This window comes from Triticum urartu, chromosome 6A, assembly GCF_056163025.1.
Source record: "Triticum urartu cultivar PI428250 chromosome 6A, HENAU_Tu73, whole genome shotgun sequence".
In the NCBI taxonomy this organism is placed as follows: domain Eukaryota; kingdom Viridiplantae; phylum Streptophyta; class Magnoliopsida; order Poales; family Poaceae; genus Triticum; species Triticum urartu.
Genome location: NC_141878.1, coordinates 504,830,931 through 504,848,107, shown reverse-complemented (window position 1 = coordinate 504,848,107; position 17,177 = coordinate 504,830,931). Strand labels below are relative to the sequence as shown.

At 43.8% G+C, this 17,177-nt stretch overlaps 1 protein-coding gene across 4 annotated transcripts; it reads left to right on the top strand.

Annotated features, from left to right (window-relative positions):
• The first annotated feature begins 8,754 nt into the window (after window positions 1–8,754).
• Window positions 8,755–14,660, top strand: LOC125514440 (DNA-directed RNA polymerases IV and V subunit 4). 4 transcript variants are annotated; one of them, XM_048679777.2, is made up of 10 exons: window positions 8,755–8,976; window positions 11,874–11,938; window positions 12,861–12,963; window positions 13,089–13,196; window positions 13,444–13,555; window positions 13,675–13,752; window positions 13,866–13,899; window positions 13,985–14,053; window positions 14,143–14,232; window positions 14,335–14,660. In XM_048679777.2, exons 1-9 carry the CDS (start codon window positions 8,931–8,933, stop codon window positions 14,215–14,217), a joined length of 690 nt encoding a protein of 229 aa, XP_048535734.1. In that variant the 5' UTR covers window positions 8,755–8,930; the 3' UTR covers window positions 14,218–14,232; window positions 14,335–14,660. The 4 variants fall into 4 exon arrangements, with proteins under 4 accessions (XP_048535734.1, XP_048535732.1, XP_048535731.2 ...); XM_048679775.2 differs by having other exon boundaries at window positions 11,874–11,951; window positions 12,862–12,963; XM_048679774.2 differs by lacking the exon at window positions 8,755–8,976 and adding an exon at window positions 10,908–11,674.
• Window positions 14,661–17,177: the final 2,517 nt, after the last annotated feature.

The window sequence follows — 17,177 nt, the reverse complement described above, 5'->3', positions numbered from 1 at the left end:
CCAGTGTTGCCTGTTTTTTTGGAAATCCCGGGGTACCCGTGTGATCTTCCTATGGACCGCCACCCAGGCTCAAAGGGAACTGAGATGATTCATGATAGAAACTTCTGTGTGCAGGCACAAGCTATTATGGGCTCTAGCGTAGTTGAGTAAGTTACGTGAAGCTCTTGAAGAGGTAGATCAGCAGGTAGTGGGTTTTGTAGGTTTGGTATGGTCTACCTGGAGTAGAGAGTTAACGTTTCTGAAAGACTGTGTCTCGGTCATCCATTTCTCAGACATCATGTAGTGCGAGAAATCCAACGGAGGCGATCGAGTCTTGTGGGGAAAAGTGCGCAAACCTCTGCAGAGTGTACAATCTAATCATGGTTAGCCGTGTCCCCGGCTATGGATAATTCTTGAGTATCTAGTACTTGGGTTATCACATGTATCTCACCATGCTTAATTAATATTGTTGGGTTGTTAATCACTTTAATTGGGATTGAGTTGGGGATACCTTCTCAATGATGTTTCAACCACCATGATAGTAAAAATAAAAATCTATTCCGCTGTTGTAGGGAAAAATTGGTTTTTCGCAAAACTACAACCATACAGCTTTCCACCAGCCATATATGCATGTAGTGATAGCATTATTCTGTTTCTGCTCTACTGTGTTATATTGCCAGCATATTCCATGTGCTGACCCGTTTTCGGGCTACAACGTATTATGTTGCAGACTTTTTAGACGAGGAGTAAGGTTCGTTAGGTCGTTGCCGTGCAGCTCAGCTATGCCGTTGGAGTTGATGGATTCACCCTATCTTCCAAGCCTTTCGCTGTTATCGCATTAGATGGCCTTAAGCCATATTATTGTAATAAGTTCTCTTTGGAGACATTCGATGTAATAGTGTGTGATTGCTACTCTGTTATAAATGCTTCAAGTACTATGTGTGTCAGCATTACCTATCCAGGGATGACACTGAAGCACAGAGACTTAACCATCTGAGGTCGGGTCGCTATAATAAAATTCTACAACAATCAGAAATACCAATTGGTATTTGGAATTAACACTCGGTGGTAGAATCCGAAGAAGCACAAGATCATAATCAACAACCACCCCGTGCGCACGGGGGTCAAAAGACCCCGTGCACACGGGGTATCCAGGGAGTTACATAGTACCCCGTGCGCACGGGGTACCCAGAGAGTTACGCAACACCCCGTGCGCACGGGGGTCAAAAGACCCCGTGCGCACGGGGTATCCAGAACTTTTCTGGTGCAAATTTCTGGATACCACAGCAAGCACACAACGGAGACAAATAACCACCTACAAGAGATAATTAATGGATACTCTGAGAATCTGAATTTCAAATGAGCTTGACATACCACATAGTGACTAGATAATATTGAGTATCAATTCTATGTAGTATTTCTCATATTCACATTTTGGGTTTGTGATGCGCACAAAACATAATACTCCCCCATAATGTGATGATCCATTAATATCTCGCAAGAGACAAACAACATACAAATAAGGCTCAAGACAACAAGCAGCACTATATGATGTGCAATGCAACCTACACATGCTAGATAACACAAATCAAGCATACTAGGAAGCACAACATATAAATGCACATGCTAGATACAAAACCTGAGCATGCAAGGGACGAGTAACTTTGAATGTAAGCAATAAAAATACAAGTTACCACAAGGAGGAACATTGGATAGATAAAATGAAGTTAATCCACATGACTTGGCCCGACCAAATAAATGGTGAATATTATTTTCTTCATGAACTAGCCAAATCTCCAATGTCCTCCACACACCTATTGATCAAGGTTGAGCTTGATGGTCCCCAACCAAGTTGGGTCCTAAGAAGTTATTCACAATAGGCTTGGCAACCCAAATGGCCTTTTCCATTTCCAAACCACTTTGGGCACCAACAAACTTGGCAAACAAATTGCCAACAACATCCTTCCTAAGCGAATAATGATCATTGACTAGAGGAGGCTTAGGGATGTTACCGTTGGGACAAGATGAAGAGATGTGTCCCTTCTCACGACAAATATAGCAACATGTGCTCCCCCTTCTCTTATTCTTTACTTTCACAACTTGGGGAGCATTTCCTTGGTTCATTATTGATAGTGGCCTTTCTTCAGCTTGAGGTTGACCTTGAGATTGAACTTGAGGTTGACCTTGAGATTGAAATTGAGGCCGCTTCCCTTGTTGCTTCACATTTGAAGCCTTCTTCTTCAATGGACAAGATCTCACATGGTGTCCAACATTCTTGCACTTTAAGCATGTGATGTTGGCCGTATTCTTGACTTGGTCTTGTCCCTTATTCCTTTTCTTGGACTTCTTGTTGTTGGAGATGAAACCAAGTCCACCCATGTCATGAGGGGATTTTTGATCACTCAAAATATTGTTGAGAGTGGAATTTCCTTTATGACACATTTCCAAGTCTTTCTTCAAATTAGTGACTTGAGCCTTGAGCTCTTTGTTTTCCTCTACAAGGTTAGTATCAACAAAAGTACTAGAGGAAGTAGAAACTTCATTATTAGAGCAACAAGGCAAGGGGAGCAATTCATCACAAGAATTGACTATAATATGTCTAGACGAATTACTAGGACTAGCATATGTCAATAAATCATTTTGAGTAGATATAGTGCTAATGTCCACATGAGGCTCACGAGATGTTACCTTAGTCACAACAGCCTCATGAGCTAACTTTAGCCTTTCATGGGAGATTAGAAGGTCATCATGAGAGCCCGAGAGCTTTTCATGACTTTCTTCTAATTTCCCATAATTGCTAGTTAGCAAAACAAGTTGAGCCCTTAGCTCAACATTCTCCTTCAAGATAGATGCTTCACAAGGAGTAGAGTTAGTAGCACAAGCATCATTGACAATATGAGAGGAGCTAGAAGAAACTAGAGACTTCACATGAGTAGCTTGAAGTTCCTCATAAGACTTAGAGAGTTTGGTGAGCTCTACTTTGACATTCTTGTAGACAAGGTCAAGGTGCTCAAAATCCGCTTTATGTTAATCATGAGCAACTTCAATCTCTTATTTAGAAGATTCTAAGTCTCTAAGAGTTTCTAGAGCATCAAGAAGGTGACAATCAAGTTTTTCATTCTGTTCTTGCTCTTCGTGAAGTAAATAATTACACTTTCCAAAATATATCAATATGAGCAAGTATGAATTGCGGAAAGTAAATGGTGTGGGTATGAGATAACCACAAGTGAGTCGGAGACGCGGATTTATCCCGAAGTTCACACTCATGAGAGTGCTAATCTCCGTTAGAGCGGTGCCAAAGCCAAAGCTCCGGGGCGTCACCAAGTGACTCACCGTATTCTCCCTTCCGAGTCACCCCCAACGGATGAGCCTCGGTTCACTCGGGGTTGGTCTTGAAGGCGACCACCACACCTTTACAAACTTATCCGGAGCACACCACAACCACGGAAGCTTCCGGAGGAACTTGACCACCTAGGCCACTTCAACACCCTTCCCCGGAGCACACCACAAAAGGAAGCTTCCGGGGGAACCTGGGCCACATAGGCCTCTTCACAATCTTCTCAATGTATCACCAAACCATCTAGGAGGCGAAGCCTCCAAGAGTAATAAACTCACGGGCTCTCACTCGAACAAATCGATGCGGGGGGCTCAAACCAAAGCAACAAATGCAATGCAAGGTCAAGCAACAAATGCTCAACTCACTCTCTCAATCTCACAAGATGCAACTCAAGAAAGTAGGGGATTGAAGAGAGGGAATGCAATGGAGGAAATCAACAAATGACTCCAAGATCCATCCACAAACCCCTCTTCACTTAGAGGGGAGATAGGGGTTTGGGAGAGGTGGTAAGAGGCTCAAAATGATGTTTATAATGTGAACGAACAACCCCCAAACCGGTGGGGAGGAAGGGCTCTTTTATAGCCAACTTCCAAAACTAGCCGTTGGGGCTCCAACGGACACTTCCTGGACACCCCGTGCCCACGGGGTCCCGTGCGCACAGTACAAGCCCGTGTCCATGGGGCCCTTTGCCCACGGGGGTCAAAAACCCCGTGTCCACGGGGTACCCAGAACAGCCTGCAGCAGCCCACTAAAACTGTGATAACTTTGGCATACGGACTTCGAATTCGATGATCTTGGACTCGTTTTGAAGCTATGGAAAAGATCAAGGTCCTCACATAGAGAACCACGCAAGATAAACAAGAAATAATGATGCAATTAATGCAAAGGTTTGATCTCTCTATATGCGACATGATCAAGCTACTTGCCCGAGAGTCCCTCTTGATAGTACGGCTATCAAACCTATAATCCGGTCTCCCTCCAAGCACCATGAGGCCGGCAAAACTAGGAAAACCTAGCTAAGGTATACCTTTGCCTTGCATATTCAACTTGAGCTTGGTGATGACTCCAATGCTTGTCTCAAGTTGGAATCCCTTTCTTGTCCACAACCACTTGGTGAAGATGCTTGAATTGCTTCCTCATATTGCAATGAGGGAAGCCTTAACTTAAGCCCATCTTCACATGAGCATTATCATGATGTGGACCGCAAGCTTCAAAGCATATAACCTCTGGCTTCTCATCTTGCACTTGGACTCCTCGAACCCGATGACCATCACCACTTGATGTCATCCACACATAGGCTACTTGAGATCTTTCCTTTTGATGCAAGCCCATGAGAAACACCTAACCCACATAGACATAACAAACACATAGTATGGGTTAGGTAACAAAGCACAATTCACAATTACTTACCATACCACTAGATCACTTGATCCCACGTGGTACAATGTTTGCGCTTTGAGAGTTGACCATCTAGATATAATCTTCGAGCTTCATCTTGGTCAACCAACATCTTTACTCCAAGCTCCATCTTGGTTTCTTGAAAGCCACAATGAACTCTTCATTTCCCTTCATTGCTTCAAGACAATATAACCAAAGACTCTTTCATGACCATATCAAGTTCCACTATGAATATCATCTTGATCACCACTTGCCCTTCTAAAAACTCCATCACAATCTCTTGAGAGGCATAATGAATTCTTCACTCTACTTGCTTGCTTTAAGACTTGATCAACTAAAACCCAACAAGTGAGCTCACCATGATCTGGTCTTGAATCATAACTTGAATTCTTCTCTTGATTATTCTCTCAAACCCTTGATCCTTAAAAGTCCACCATCATAATATCTTGAGAGGCACAATCAATTTTTCACTCTAGTTGGTTGCTTCAAGACTTGATCAACCTAAACCCAACACATGAGCTCACCATGATCTTGTCTTGAAACCATAACTTGAATTCTTCTCTTTGATTATTCTCTCAAGCCCTTGATCCTTAAAAGCACAAATATGTCAGTCTTTGACATCCTCCAATGAACTCCACCATGAACATAATTAGATTAGGCATAGAAATCAATCTTGATGGATTCAATAGAAGTACTCGAAGACCAACTTGAAACCTCACTGGATATGGGATCTCGAGAGCCAACACCTAGGCCTCATGATCACGGGGTATCCAGAGAGTTGACACTCGACCCCATGCGCATGGTATAAGCCCGTGTGCAAGGGGTATCCAAAGAAGGATACCATGATGACTTGTTCAGATGCTTTGATGGCAGACTTCACAAAACAACCCAATGCACTTCAAGCATCACTATGGAACATATCTTCATATAAGATTCAATGCACTTGATGCTCCATAGGAATTGTCATTTAACTCCAAAGCATACAACAAATATATCTTCATATATTTGGACTTCATCCTTGATTCCATCCAATATCCTTGAGGCACTATCTTCATATATATGGACTTCATCCTTGATTCCATCCAATATCCTTGAGGCACCATCTATGGACAAAACCTTCAAATATATCTCATTGAGAAACATTAGTCCATAGATATTGTCATGTAATTACCAAAACCACACTTAGGGGCTACATGCCCTTTCACCGGCGCTGCTCGGCGTCAAGGCCGAGCCCGCGGCGGAGACGCCGCTCGGCCGGCGCACTCGCAGCGCCGGCATCGTCATCAAACAAGGCGGCCGGCGTGCCTCCTCGTCAGCTCCTCCTCCGCGCTTCGTCAAGCCCAAGACGGAGTCGGGGCTCGCGCCGGTGAAGATGGAGCCGGGCCTCCTCCCCGCGGTGAAGACGGAGCACGGCGGCGACGTCGAGCTCGACGATGACGCGGCCCTGGAATGGGCGCGCGCGGACTCCCTGAAGATGGCGAGGGAGCGCCAGTGCGCCGCCCTGCAGCGATTAGCGCAGCGCCGCCGGGCCGCAACGAAGGAGGCGTCATTGTCGCCGAGGACAGCGACGACGACGACGCGTCGCCGCCACCAGTCTGCGTTGGCGACGCCGGTCAGGGGTCCACCAGGGACGGTCGCGTCAAGGAGGAGAAGCCCGATGACGACGACGGCGGCGAGGATGGCGGCGACGACGGCGACTACTCCGCGTTCAGCCCGTTTCTTTTTTAGTTAGATATATTATGTAATAAAAATCCGCGACTATTATGTAATATATGCAGAAATTTGCCGAAATTTGCTATATTTTTGCCATTTTTGAACGCGTCTGGGGCGGCCCTGAGGCGGGCGGCTGGGGACCAACTCGTCCTCAGGCCGATTTTTTTGCGTCGGCTCACCCCCCAGGCGGCGATTTTAGGCGCCCCCTGGGGAGCCAACGGCTGGAGATGCTCTTAGTCTTACTGTTGTATGGCTTTATAAGGTCTTGTGAGAATAATTAATAAAGTGGCCGTATGCATCTCCCAGATGCAGAGGCCGGGGTCATCCTCCTTTTATAAAAAAAAGATCTTCATACATCATCCCTTTCTTAACTCCTCCCTCCGTTCACAAGTATAAAAGTTTTGAATATTTCAATATGAACCACACACTAACCATAACGAGAACAAATGCATTAAAATGTGTTTATATACATCTGAATCAAAGAAAAGCTACTCCCACACTACTAAAACAACGATAAATAATATGGATCGGAGTAAGTAGAACATTTTATATTTATAAACGGAGAAAGTACATCACAGGGTGTAGTTTTCAGCAAAATTCTCATTATGTACATCACAAATAATTGTATTAAACTACAAAGGGAAATTCTAATAAGGACACGTACGCACATATCACATGACCCACAAAACGTCATGACTCGCCTCTCTCCTCTGTAGCATGTACATTTTCTTATCCTATCATCTACAACCGCACGCTCCATATCCACCCTAAAAGCTCGGATGGCCTGCCCGATCACTACCTGGACGCGAAATTGCCACCCAACCGGACGCCCGAAACGCAAACGCCCGGCCTGGCTGACAACCCCCGTATCCATATTTGCGACCGATATGGGGACGCCCGGACGTGCCCGCCATGTCGGATCCGGCCCACAATGGCCTACCCGACCCGCATATATTCAACCATATATGCATTCTAGAAGAAACCTAGCCGCATTCCACTCCCGCTCCACTCAAACTTCCACCCATCCCGCCCCTTTGGTCCAAAAAGCCCTAAGAAACTCCTAACCTAGCCACAACATATTATTTATTGTGTTGAAATGCTATTTTCCCTATTTCTATCAAAGGTTGTTGCTGATTGTGTGTTTGGGTTTCCTACGGGGATAAAGAAAACAACGGGGATGGGGATGAGAAACTTTTTATCCCTGCAAGTGGCTATGGGGATGGGGACGGGCATGGGAGGGTTGTCGCGAGGAGGGGATGGGAGTCTAATGCCTGCTTGGGTAATCCCCATTGCTAGCCTGACCTCCGCAACCCATTTGATGGCGCGCCGTCCCCGCGGGGTCGGGCTCCGAGCCGGAGGTCAACGCCGGTATGGTGTATGGCAAGCACGCCGTGGACATTCCTGGATGCGGACGCGAGGCGTGCCCGCCGTGCAAGGCACCAAGCGCAGATGGCCGCAGAAGCTCTCACGACCCAGACCGCGAAGGTGGAGTTGCACACTGCTGGGCCTGCCCGCCCGCCCGCCAAATCCATCATCGACCTCTCGTCCACTGGCGACAGACAGGCCGCAGACTCTGACGGCTCGAGTCCCGTGAGCGTCCCATGTCCTACTCTACCTCATCGGCGATCGCACCTTCACTTCAAGGGGCCCAGCCGGTCACCGGGCATGGACACGACCGGAACAATAAGGACAGTTGACAGCGAAAATTTAGATCAATTTGACGTTGCATGTAATTGTATGGATTTGATAATTTTAAAATGAGGTATCCAATTATGGAATCAAATTTTTACATGCTGACCGGGCACTGTCGCGAACGCGCACGCGGACATATTTCGGTACTTGAGGTTGTAGATGCTCTCACACTCTCTCTTCCCTTTTTTGTTTGCTTCAATGAGAGAGATCCCCTAATCCATCGATTGATCGTGCAACCCCAAGTCGCACTCCTGCCTCTACAGCTTCTAGTAAGTCCATGACCCCTATGCACACACTTTTTTTCCTCGTTGTCGTGGTATTTTTTTGTGAGGTTCTAAAGGGGCGATTTGTTGGAAATTACCGTACCGGTGAGCTTGATGAGAGGGAGGGGTGTGGAGGGAATGGGTCTTCGATGAGGCGCTACGGATCCTCCGGTCGGTGGCGCTTGCATCATCATGTATCCGAGCATGGTTGTAGTTTGTATTATATTTTAGAAGTTGTATTTTGTACCTTTTTTAGGGAATTTTTTTGAGGCATTTTTTTTAGACTCCCTCCTGCCGGACTGCATAACATTGACTCAATGGGCCCATAGTCCATCCGAGTCCAGAGCCCGTCTGCAGAGCATCTCCCCAGCCCAACTTTATAAACCCGTCAATAATACATCCGGGCAGAGGCAGCCGCACTCTCACTCTCCGTCTCCTCGCCAACGACCGCGAGCAGTGAGCTGCGGGGCGCGTGCGGCACCGGTGCGGAGAGCGAAGCGACCGACTCCGGCAGGCGCCTCCTGATCACCACCGCCTTCTCCTCCGCAATGGCGAACAGGGGAGGGAAAGGGTCCTACCCCCCGTCCAAGTCAGGTGATCCCCGTTCACCCCCCCCCCCCCCCCCCCCCCCCCCCCTTTCTTTTTATCCCCTGTTTCCCTGTTTTTTTTTTTTTTTTTTTTGCGTCGATGTCGTCTCAATCCTCGACCAACGCGACATTCACCGGATAAAACCCGGTGGATGCGGGGATCTTCGCGTCTATCGAGTAGGATCCGATGCGAATGGCCAAGGATTAGGGTTTACAGAACGCCGAGGGTTTTGTTGTCACGGTACTGGTGCCCTGGCGGGTGGGAATCGGAAGGATATGAATTTTGGCTATCGGAGAAGGTTTAGATCCAATTTGATCGGTGCGAGGGCTTATGATTTGGTTGTTTATTATGTTGTTTTAATCGGATTTTGTTATGGGTGTGATATATCCACGACAAAACAGAGCTGTTTGTTCAGGGCCTCTTTCGACTGTAGGACTTTTGAGAAGGGTTCCAGTCCTTAAGATTTTTTTTCCTGACAATGCCCTTTGGATCGTAGAATTGGATTGGGTTATCTGTTATGTGCGTTTGTAGAAATACATCTGGCTAATATTTGTTACCAAATTAATCTTTAACAACTTTCCTACTGGTTGTGTCACACTCATATGTGGTGTGGGTGGGTTCTTATAATTTGGTGTCTCAAGGAAAGCTGGAAAAGTAGATAATTGAGTTGATCGTGACACAGCTTGCTCAAAATGACGATGCATTAAACGCTGCTGGGCATTGTCGAATCACTAGCAGCCTAATAGGTTTTGGGTCTGCTTGCCTGTGAATAAGGTAACACTAAATGGATTATTTGTGTTTATGCACAAGTGCATTGCTAAATTTAGCAATTCCTAAGGGTTTTAGTCTAACTAATGGTCCTTCCCTTCAACAAGAGAGTGAATATCCGTGGATATGTCTTGCATGCGTTCCTTGGAAGAATTTTTGTTGATTTTGGTGCAGTTAAGCACATAAGCTTGGTCTGTATATTTAAATTCCATGCTTGAGCAACTTGGTGTGTTCTCTTTTTTTTTTCTGCTCTGCAGAGGAAGGCCAGCTGTCAATGTAGGGCATGTTTGGTTGGTAACTAATTGCCTTAGCTTAGGTGCTCAAATTCTTAGCCTCACTTTGGATTGCCCAAGGGAATTTTGCCACACTTTTTGTGTGTATGACATGTGGACTTATATTGAACAAAAAGAATCTTGCCTTAGGTGTGGCTAGAACCAAACACACACCTAACCTGGTCAAACTTGCCTAACTTGATATGTGGCAAAGTGTGGCTGGGAACCAAGCAGCCCCTTAGTTAATCCAACCTTCACTATTTTGGTGAAGGAAAATCCTTGTATCAAATGTAGAACTAAACTAGAAGCTGAGGTATATGCCTATTCTGAAATATCACATGTGTGATATGCTCGTGGTTCTGTGATAGTTAGCGTTTTTTCGTACCTGTGTTAGAACGGCTTACGACATGCCGTAAATTCTCTCTCAAGAATATACTACTTTAGAGAACATGATGATTTATCCCTTGCTTATTTGAAGTAATAGGTTATCTATTTCGCAGCATCTCAGTAACACACACCACAACCTTGTTGTCTTGTTGAAATGCGTGGAATGGAGTGATGTACATGTATCAAGTCTGCATATTGTACTGGGTGTTTTTGGAATTAATTTAAAATAGCAATATTTAGCAGCACTATCACCAAAGAACTAGCCATGGGCATGGGTGCCTGGAAGTTAGCTATCCATGTGGCAGAACCATGACTTGGTTTCGAGATCTTATCGGTTTCAACTCTAGCCTACCGCAACTTGTTTGGAACTGAGAGGCTTAAGTCAAAATAAAGTGAAATTGCGGGGCACAATTAAAGTGAAATTGCGGGGCGCAAATAAAGTGAAATTGCGGGGCACGACAGCAACAAAACAACCACCGCCTATATATTGAGTTATTGACCTCCATTTCCGGTTCATCCCACCTCCAACTTTCCTCCTCTTCCCCTCTTCTTCAGATCTACTCCGCCGCCGCCTCCTATGGCGCCTCCAGCCAGAAACCTTAACCCTAATCCGAACACTAACAACCCCGATCTTCCCTCCGACATGGGTATTCTCTTCGGTTCGCCTCCTACCGCTGCGCCTACCGCTGCGCCCACGTTCCCTGCCGCCGTCGGCCCGCCGCCGCCGTTCAGCCCTTACTCCCACCCCTCGGCCACCTCTCCCTTTCACGGCGGCCCCTACCTCCACCACACGCAGGATCTTCATCCCCCTATGCCCCGCCCACCCATCTCCTTCCCCATGCACCGCCCAGCGATCTCCTTCCCCATGCACCGCCCAGCCATCTCCTTCCCCATGCACCGCTACTTCTCCACTCCAGATCTAAATGCAAACCCTAGCGCTGCCTTGCCCGGCAGCTACCTTCACTACCCGCAGGATCTCCGATACCTCAACTCCTACAGGCAAGACCTGAACCTGAGTGTTAACCTCAGAGCCGCCTTGGGCCGCCTGCAGGATCGCCAATCTCCCATGGCCAGCTCAGGCAACTCCATCCACACACTTAACCCAAACACAAACCTGAACCTGAGCGCCAACCCCAGCGCCGCCTCGCACGGCCGCTACCATCAGAACGCGCAGGATATTCGACATTCCATGCCCCGCCCAGTAATATCCTTTACCATGCCAAACCGGAGCGACAACCCCCGCACCGTTGCAGGTGCCAAACCTGAACGGAATAAAGGTATTTATGTCTGACAGGGAAGTTTTTTAATCTAAGGCTTTTATGGTATGTTTTTTTGTTGTTCAGTTGTGTGATCCTGCTATATGATGATTGATGATTTTACAGCTTCATCAAAATGAATGCTGTGTTTTTTGAGAAGTTGAGCTTTCGAAGGCAAGTTTAGAGTTTGACATATTTCTTACCTGTTTTATTTTTGCAGGAGCACCGAACGGAAGGCAGAACAATTCTAATGATGTTATTCACCTTTCTGATTCTGATTCTGATTCTGATTCTGATGGTAATAATATTGCCCAATCTTGTCATTAAACATTTTCCAGGCAACAGTTTATTTATTGGACTAAATCCTTTTTATTTTCAACTCACATTATCCTTCTTATGATATGTTTTATGTCTGGCTACTTGGTCTGGGCATGCCAAGTCCCATGTGTTCACACTGCTGTTCTACTTAAATCTAGTTTTACTACACTTATCACAGCTCTGCTCCATGAGAAAATCCTTTGGTATTTGCTTTTGTTATAAGAATTAAAGAATATCACTTGTGTCTGCTAGCACGTTACGAGCTATCTGTCTGATATGATCATTGTGTTTTATTTATCACTGTCAAGAAAATTCTATTTGTATGGTTGCAATGATACTTTTTGTACTTTTGCTGTTGAAAACTTTACTGTTGAAAACTTGAAATGATACTTTTTGTTCCAGTAAAGATTAAAAAATGATTTAACTAGAAGAGTCCCACAACCTTCTACACTCTCCAAATACTTGTCTTGGCAGCCTTCATAGGATTGATCAAATACTACAGAAAAAAATGTCGGAATAGAATTATATACCATGTTTGTGGTTCCCCTTTGGTTTTATTTGCAGATGATTCGTTGAATATTTGCTCATAGTTGATGTTATTTACCATTACATTGAGTGTGAAAGGACAGTTCATATCGTTTGTAGTTGAAGGCAAGACACTGTTGTTTTGTTTCACCAATTTATGGCTGTGCATACCAAATGGTAATCATTGAGCTGCTTACGTTGTAACTATTGCAGTATTTGATAGGGCAGGATATCTGATCACAGTACATAAATAAGCACTAAAATTTACCGGATAGTTGAATGAAACCGATTAAGTCAATGTGAATACTGTATTGATATATAGTTGAAAATATACAAGAAACTCATATATCACTGCCTGTATTTAGATTTTTTCGAAGAAGAGGCTCCCCCCACACACTCCAAGTCAAATGGGAAAGCTTCATCTGATAGCCTAAAAACTGGTGGAAAGGCTTCATCCTTTTCTAATGGTATGGATGCATCATTTTGTACTTTTGCTATACATTCATCCATTCAAGAGTTGCCGATAAAACTGAAAGTTCTAGTTACATAATAGATTGTCTTTCTGTGTCTTTCATGTATTATGTTCTCATAGGAGAAGGTAGCAAAGGAGGGAAGGCATTTAGTGCTGGGAAAGGCGGGAAGGGCTCCGCATCAAATGCAAAGCCTGCAATGTCTGATGCAGAACTAAAGCTTCAGCTTGGTCAGTTCCTTCCGTTGAAATATCCTCTATTTTTCTAGAAGCTTATTTCATAGTAACCTTAATAGTAGTTAAAGTTCGGTAGTTTATGGAATTTCAGTAGACTCTTTACTTGAGAAGTTCCGTCTAATGAGATTGTTAGTTTTACATCATTTGAAACGGGCACACATCTTATATTATGATTTTCAAACGCCCCTTCTGTCTAAACATAAAAAAGGCAAGCTGATTCCCGCATAAGAATTGGTTGCAGATATGCCTCCAAATTCTATATTGTTATCGAACTGTGAAGCAGCAGAAATGTTGCAGAAAATTCAAGGACATATGGCTATCTTATCAGAGGATCCGACTATAAAAATTCCCGAGTAAGGAATATCTCTTGTTTTAATTCTGTTATTATGTTCCGCTAATGATTGTTTATGTGGTGTTCCAGTCTGTTAGCTTGTGTGACTCCATGTTTAATCTTTTCTTCTTGCACCGGCAGGTCGTTTGACAAGGCCTTTCAATATGCAAAAGAAGGAAATCACTTCACCTCTGCGAAGTCGGTGAAAGAAATTCTGGAGTATCCTTTGTTTTGGTTAAGAACTAATATTAGAGATTGCATTGTGGTTACGCAGTCAAATTGTTTCGCCAAGCAACCACTTTGTAGTTATTTTCCTTGACTCGTAGCTGCAGACCTCTTAAAGACTATGGTGTTAATGATGGCGAGGTTCGTAAGCCTTCTTTTCCTCTCACCTTCTTGTATCTCATTTCCCTCATCTCAAACATAAAATGGTTTGTTGTACCTGTAACAGATATGCATGATAGCGAACATTGGGCCTGAGACCATCGAAGAGGTTTATGCACTGATACCGTCTCTCAAGGTCAGTGTCTTTTGCTGACATTTGGGATATATGCCATTTCATATTTTACCAGGAACTCAGTCCTGCAAAATCCAAATTTCTTTGCACAGGCTACTAGGTCCATCAATGAAGGCAAGATCGTGGAGGCTCTTGCTGCCCTCGCTAACATAAAAGTCTCCAAGTGAACCTCAGCTACACAGGTAATCCTGGGGCAAATCTTTGAACCACACCTCTTCCTGATCGCTCGCCTTTCTTTATGATCTAAATTTCTGAATGGGTCTTAATCTTAACCATATATGCAGCTGATCGGGCAATGAAGGATCCATAACGGGGGTCTCTGTGGTGTATGGCTGTTCACCGAAATCGAGCTCTTTCTTTCGAGGGCCGAAATCAAGTTGTGTGTATGTAAACCGTGCTGTGCACCTGTGTGCCAGTTCTAGGTCTGGCTGGTTGAACTTTGACTTTTGGAAACTAGCTTGTGTCTAGCTGCCGGTTTAGCTAGTTGTTGGGGTGATGTACTCTGAATTGCCAAGTTATGCCCGATGGTCTGGCACGCCTGAGCGATGAATATTGTTGTTGCGGCCTGTGTGTTTCTGCATTTCTGCTTGTCTGTTTACTTCTCTGTGAATCGCATCTCTTCTGGGTGCGGCTTTTTACTTCTAGTTTGGGTTTTCTGTAGGCAGCTCTGGTAGGGCAGAATGAATTTGTAGGTTTATCGGTTTTAGCTAGAATGATTAGCAATCCTACATAAAACCTATTTGATTTAAATTTGTAGTTTCAGGGGTTTTAGGGCTCCTTTGATTCAAAGGAATCTTATAGGACTGAGGATTTAGATCCCTTCCATTCGTTGTTATTCCTGTAGCTTTGTTAATCATTTGTTTATTCTATTCCTGTGTTTTGAGAATCCTATACATCAAAGCAACCCTTAGCTAAGCAGTTTGTTCTTAGGAATCCAACATAAAACCTATTTTGTTTACTACATAGGTTTTATTTTTTACCCTTCACTTGCTTTTTTTTCCTGGTACCTTTAGATATATCTGCTGCTTGCAGAGACTGATAGGTGTTCAAAGTTTGCTTGGGCGTGCACAGGGCCATTTGAACCGCTAAGCAAATTCCCCTTTGAAGACATCCCTGTTTTCCTAGTTTTGCATTGAGTTTGATTCCTTTCTCTAACCTGTTTGTTTCAGTTTCAACTGGCTTTGAATAGCCCGTCGATTGCCATTGAAGTATGTCTGGACATGCTTCAGCCAATTGCATTGAAAATGGCTCGGATCTAGATTTAGCTTCACTAGCAAAGCTGATTTCAAATAGTTGTTTGTTTCAGTTTTTGATATTTTTTCTATGAGAATCTGCTGTCTAAAACTATTGAATATCCTTGGTTCTAATTTTTAGTTCTTTTCTTTCTTCTGGAAGGAAACTGCTTTGCTAGTACTAGCATTGCATAAACCCTCGAAGACTACAAAAACGGCGTGGTGTATACTGTGCAACTTTTTTTTTGACAGTTACTGTGCAGCTTTTTATTTTATTTTACACAGGGTTGTTGAATATCAACAACTTATTACACATAATCCAATTTCTTTAGAGAGAGTTGAAGGAGTAGGTTTTATTAGCAGAGAAGAAGATTACGAGCTTTTGGAACACAATGGGATCTTCGTAAAGTGGATCCTTGTGGATTTTACAACCAATTTGATTGAAAAAACTTAGTATTTTACCATGACACGTAACTCTCAAATACCACACAAACTCTTAGATTTATTTTATACCTGTTGCAATTCATGGGCTTTTTCCTATATAATAATAATAATAAAAGGGAGGTGCGTTTCTCTAAACTTTTGGTCCGTCCATCATATGGAATTATTTTCTTTCGTACCTATCTGACGTGGTATTAAAAATTTTGTCCATTCATGCATAAATAAATTTTTAAGTTGATTCCTTTCTCTAACCTGTTTGTTTCAGTTTCAACTGGCTTTGAATAGCCCGTCGATTGCCATTGAAGTATGTCTGGACATGCTTCAGCCAATTGCATTGAAAATGGCTCGGATCTAGATTTAGCTTCACTAGCAAAGCTGATTTCAAATAGTTGTTTGTTTCAGTTTTTGATATTTTTTCTATGAGAATCTGCTGTCTAAAACTATTGAATATCCTTGGTTCTAATTTTTAGTTCTTTTCTTTCTTCTGGAAGGAAACTGCTTTGCTAGTACTAGCACTGCATAAACCCTCGAAGACTACAAAAACTACAAAAACGGCATGGTGTATACCGTGCAACTTTTTATTTTTTTTACACAGGGTTGTTGAATATCAACAACTTATTACACATAATCCAATTTCTTTAGAGAGAGTTGAAGGAGTAGGTTTTATTAGCAGAGAGGTTTTATTAGCAGAGAAGAAGATTACGAGCTTTTGGAACACAATGGGATCTTCGTAAAGTGGATCCTTATGGATTTTACAACCAATTTGATTGATAAAACTTAGTATTTCACCATGACATGTAACTCTCAAATACCACACAAACTCTCAGATTTATTTTATACCCGTTGCAATTCATGGGCTTTTCCCTATATTATAATAATAATAATAATAATAATAATAATAATAATAATAATAATAATAATAATAAAAGGGAGGTGTGTTTCTCTAAACTTTTGGTCCGTTCATCATATGAAATTATTTTCTTTCGTACCTATCTGACGTGGTATTAAAAAATTTGTCCATCCATGCATAAATAAAACTTTAGGTTGGGCCTCCAAACTGTCTAGTTAAGGGCGTGCTCCGCATCCCCCCCCCCTCCCTCGATTGGGACATAGGGAGTCAGTCCCCTACGTCGGCCAAGGGGCCTACTTTGCATCTTTTTTTTCTTTCGATTGGGCCGCAAGGAAAAATAAATGAGTGGTTTCTTTGTAACCTGTGTTGTGAGTAAGCCGACGAAAGTGCTATTCTAAGCTCGAGCTCAGATGCACTGCATATCTCAGTCCTTCGTTGGCCCCAAGATTCACAAAGACCCATGTATATTCTTGTGTATTGCGAATAGTATACCCATCTTATCTCTGCGTCAGGTCCCACCTATCTACTGCATTTAATGCCATGGTCGCGTCCTAGGCTAACCGGCTCAGCCGACCGTGCGAGTTATGGGCCACGGCTCAGGCCT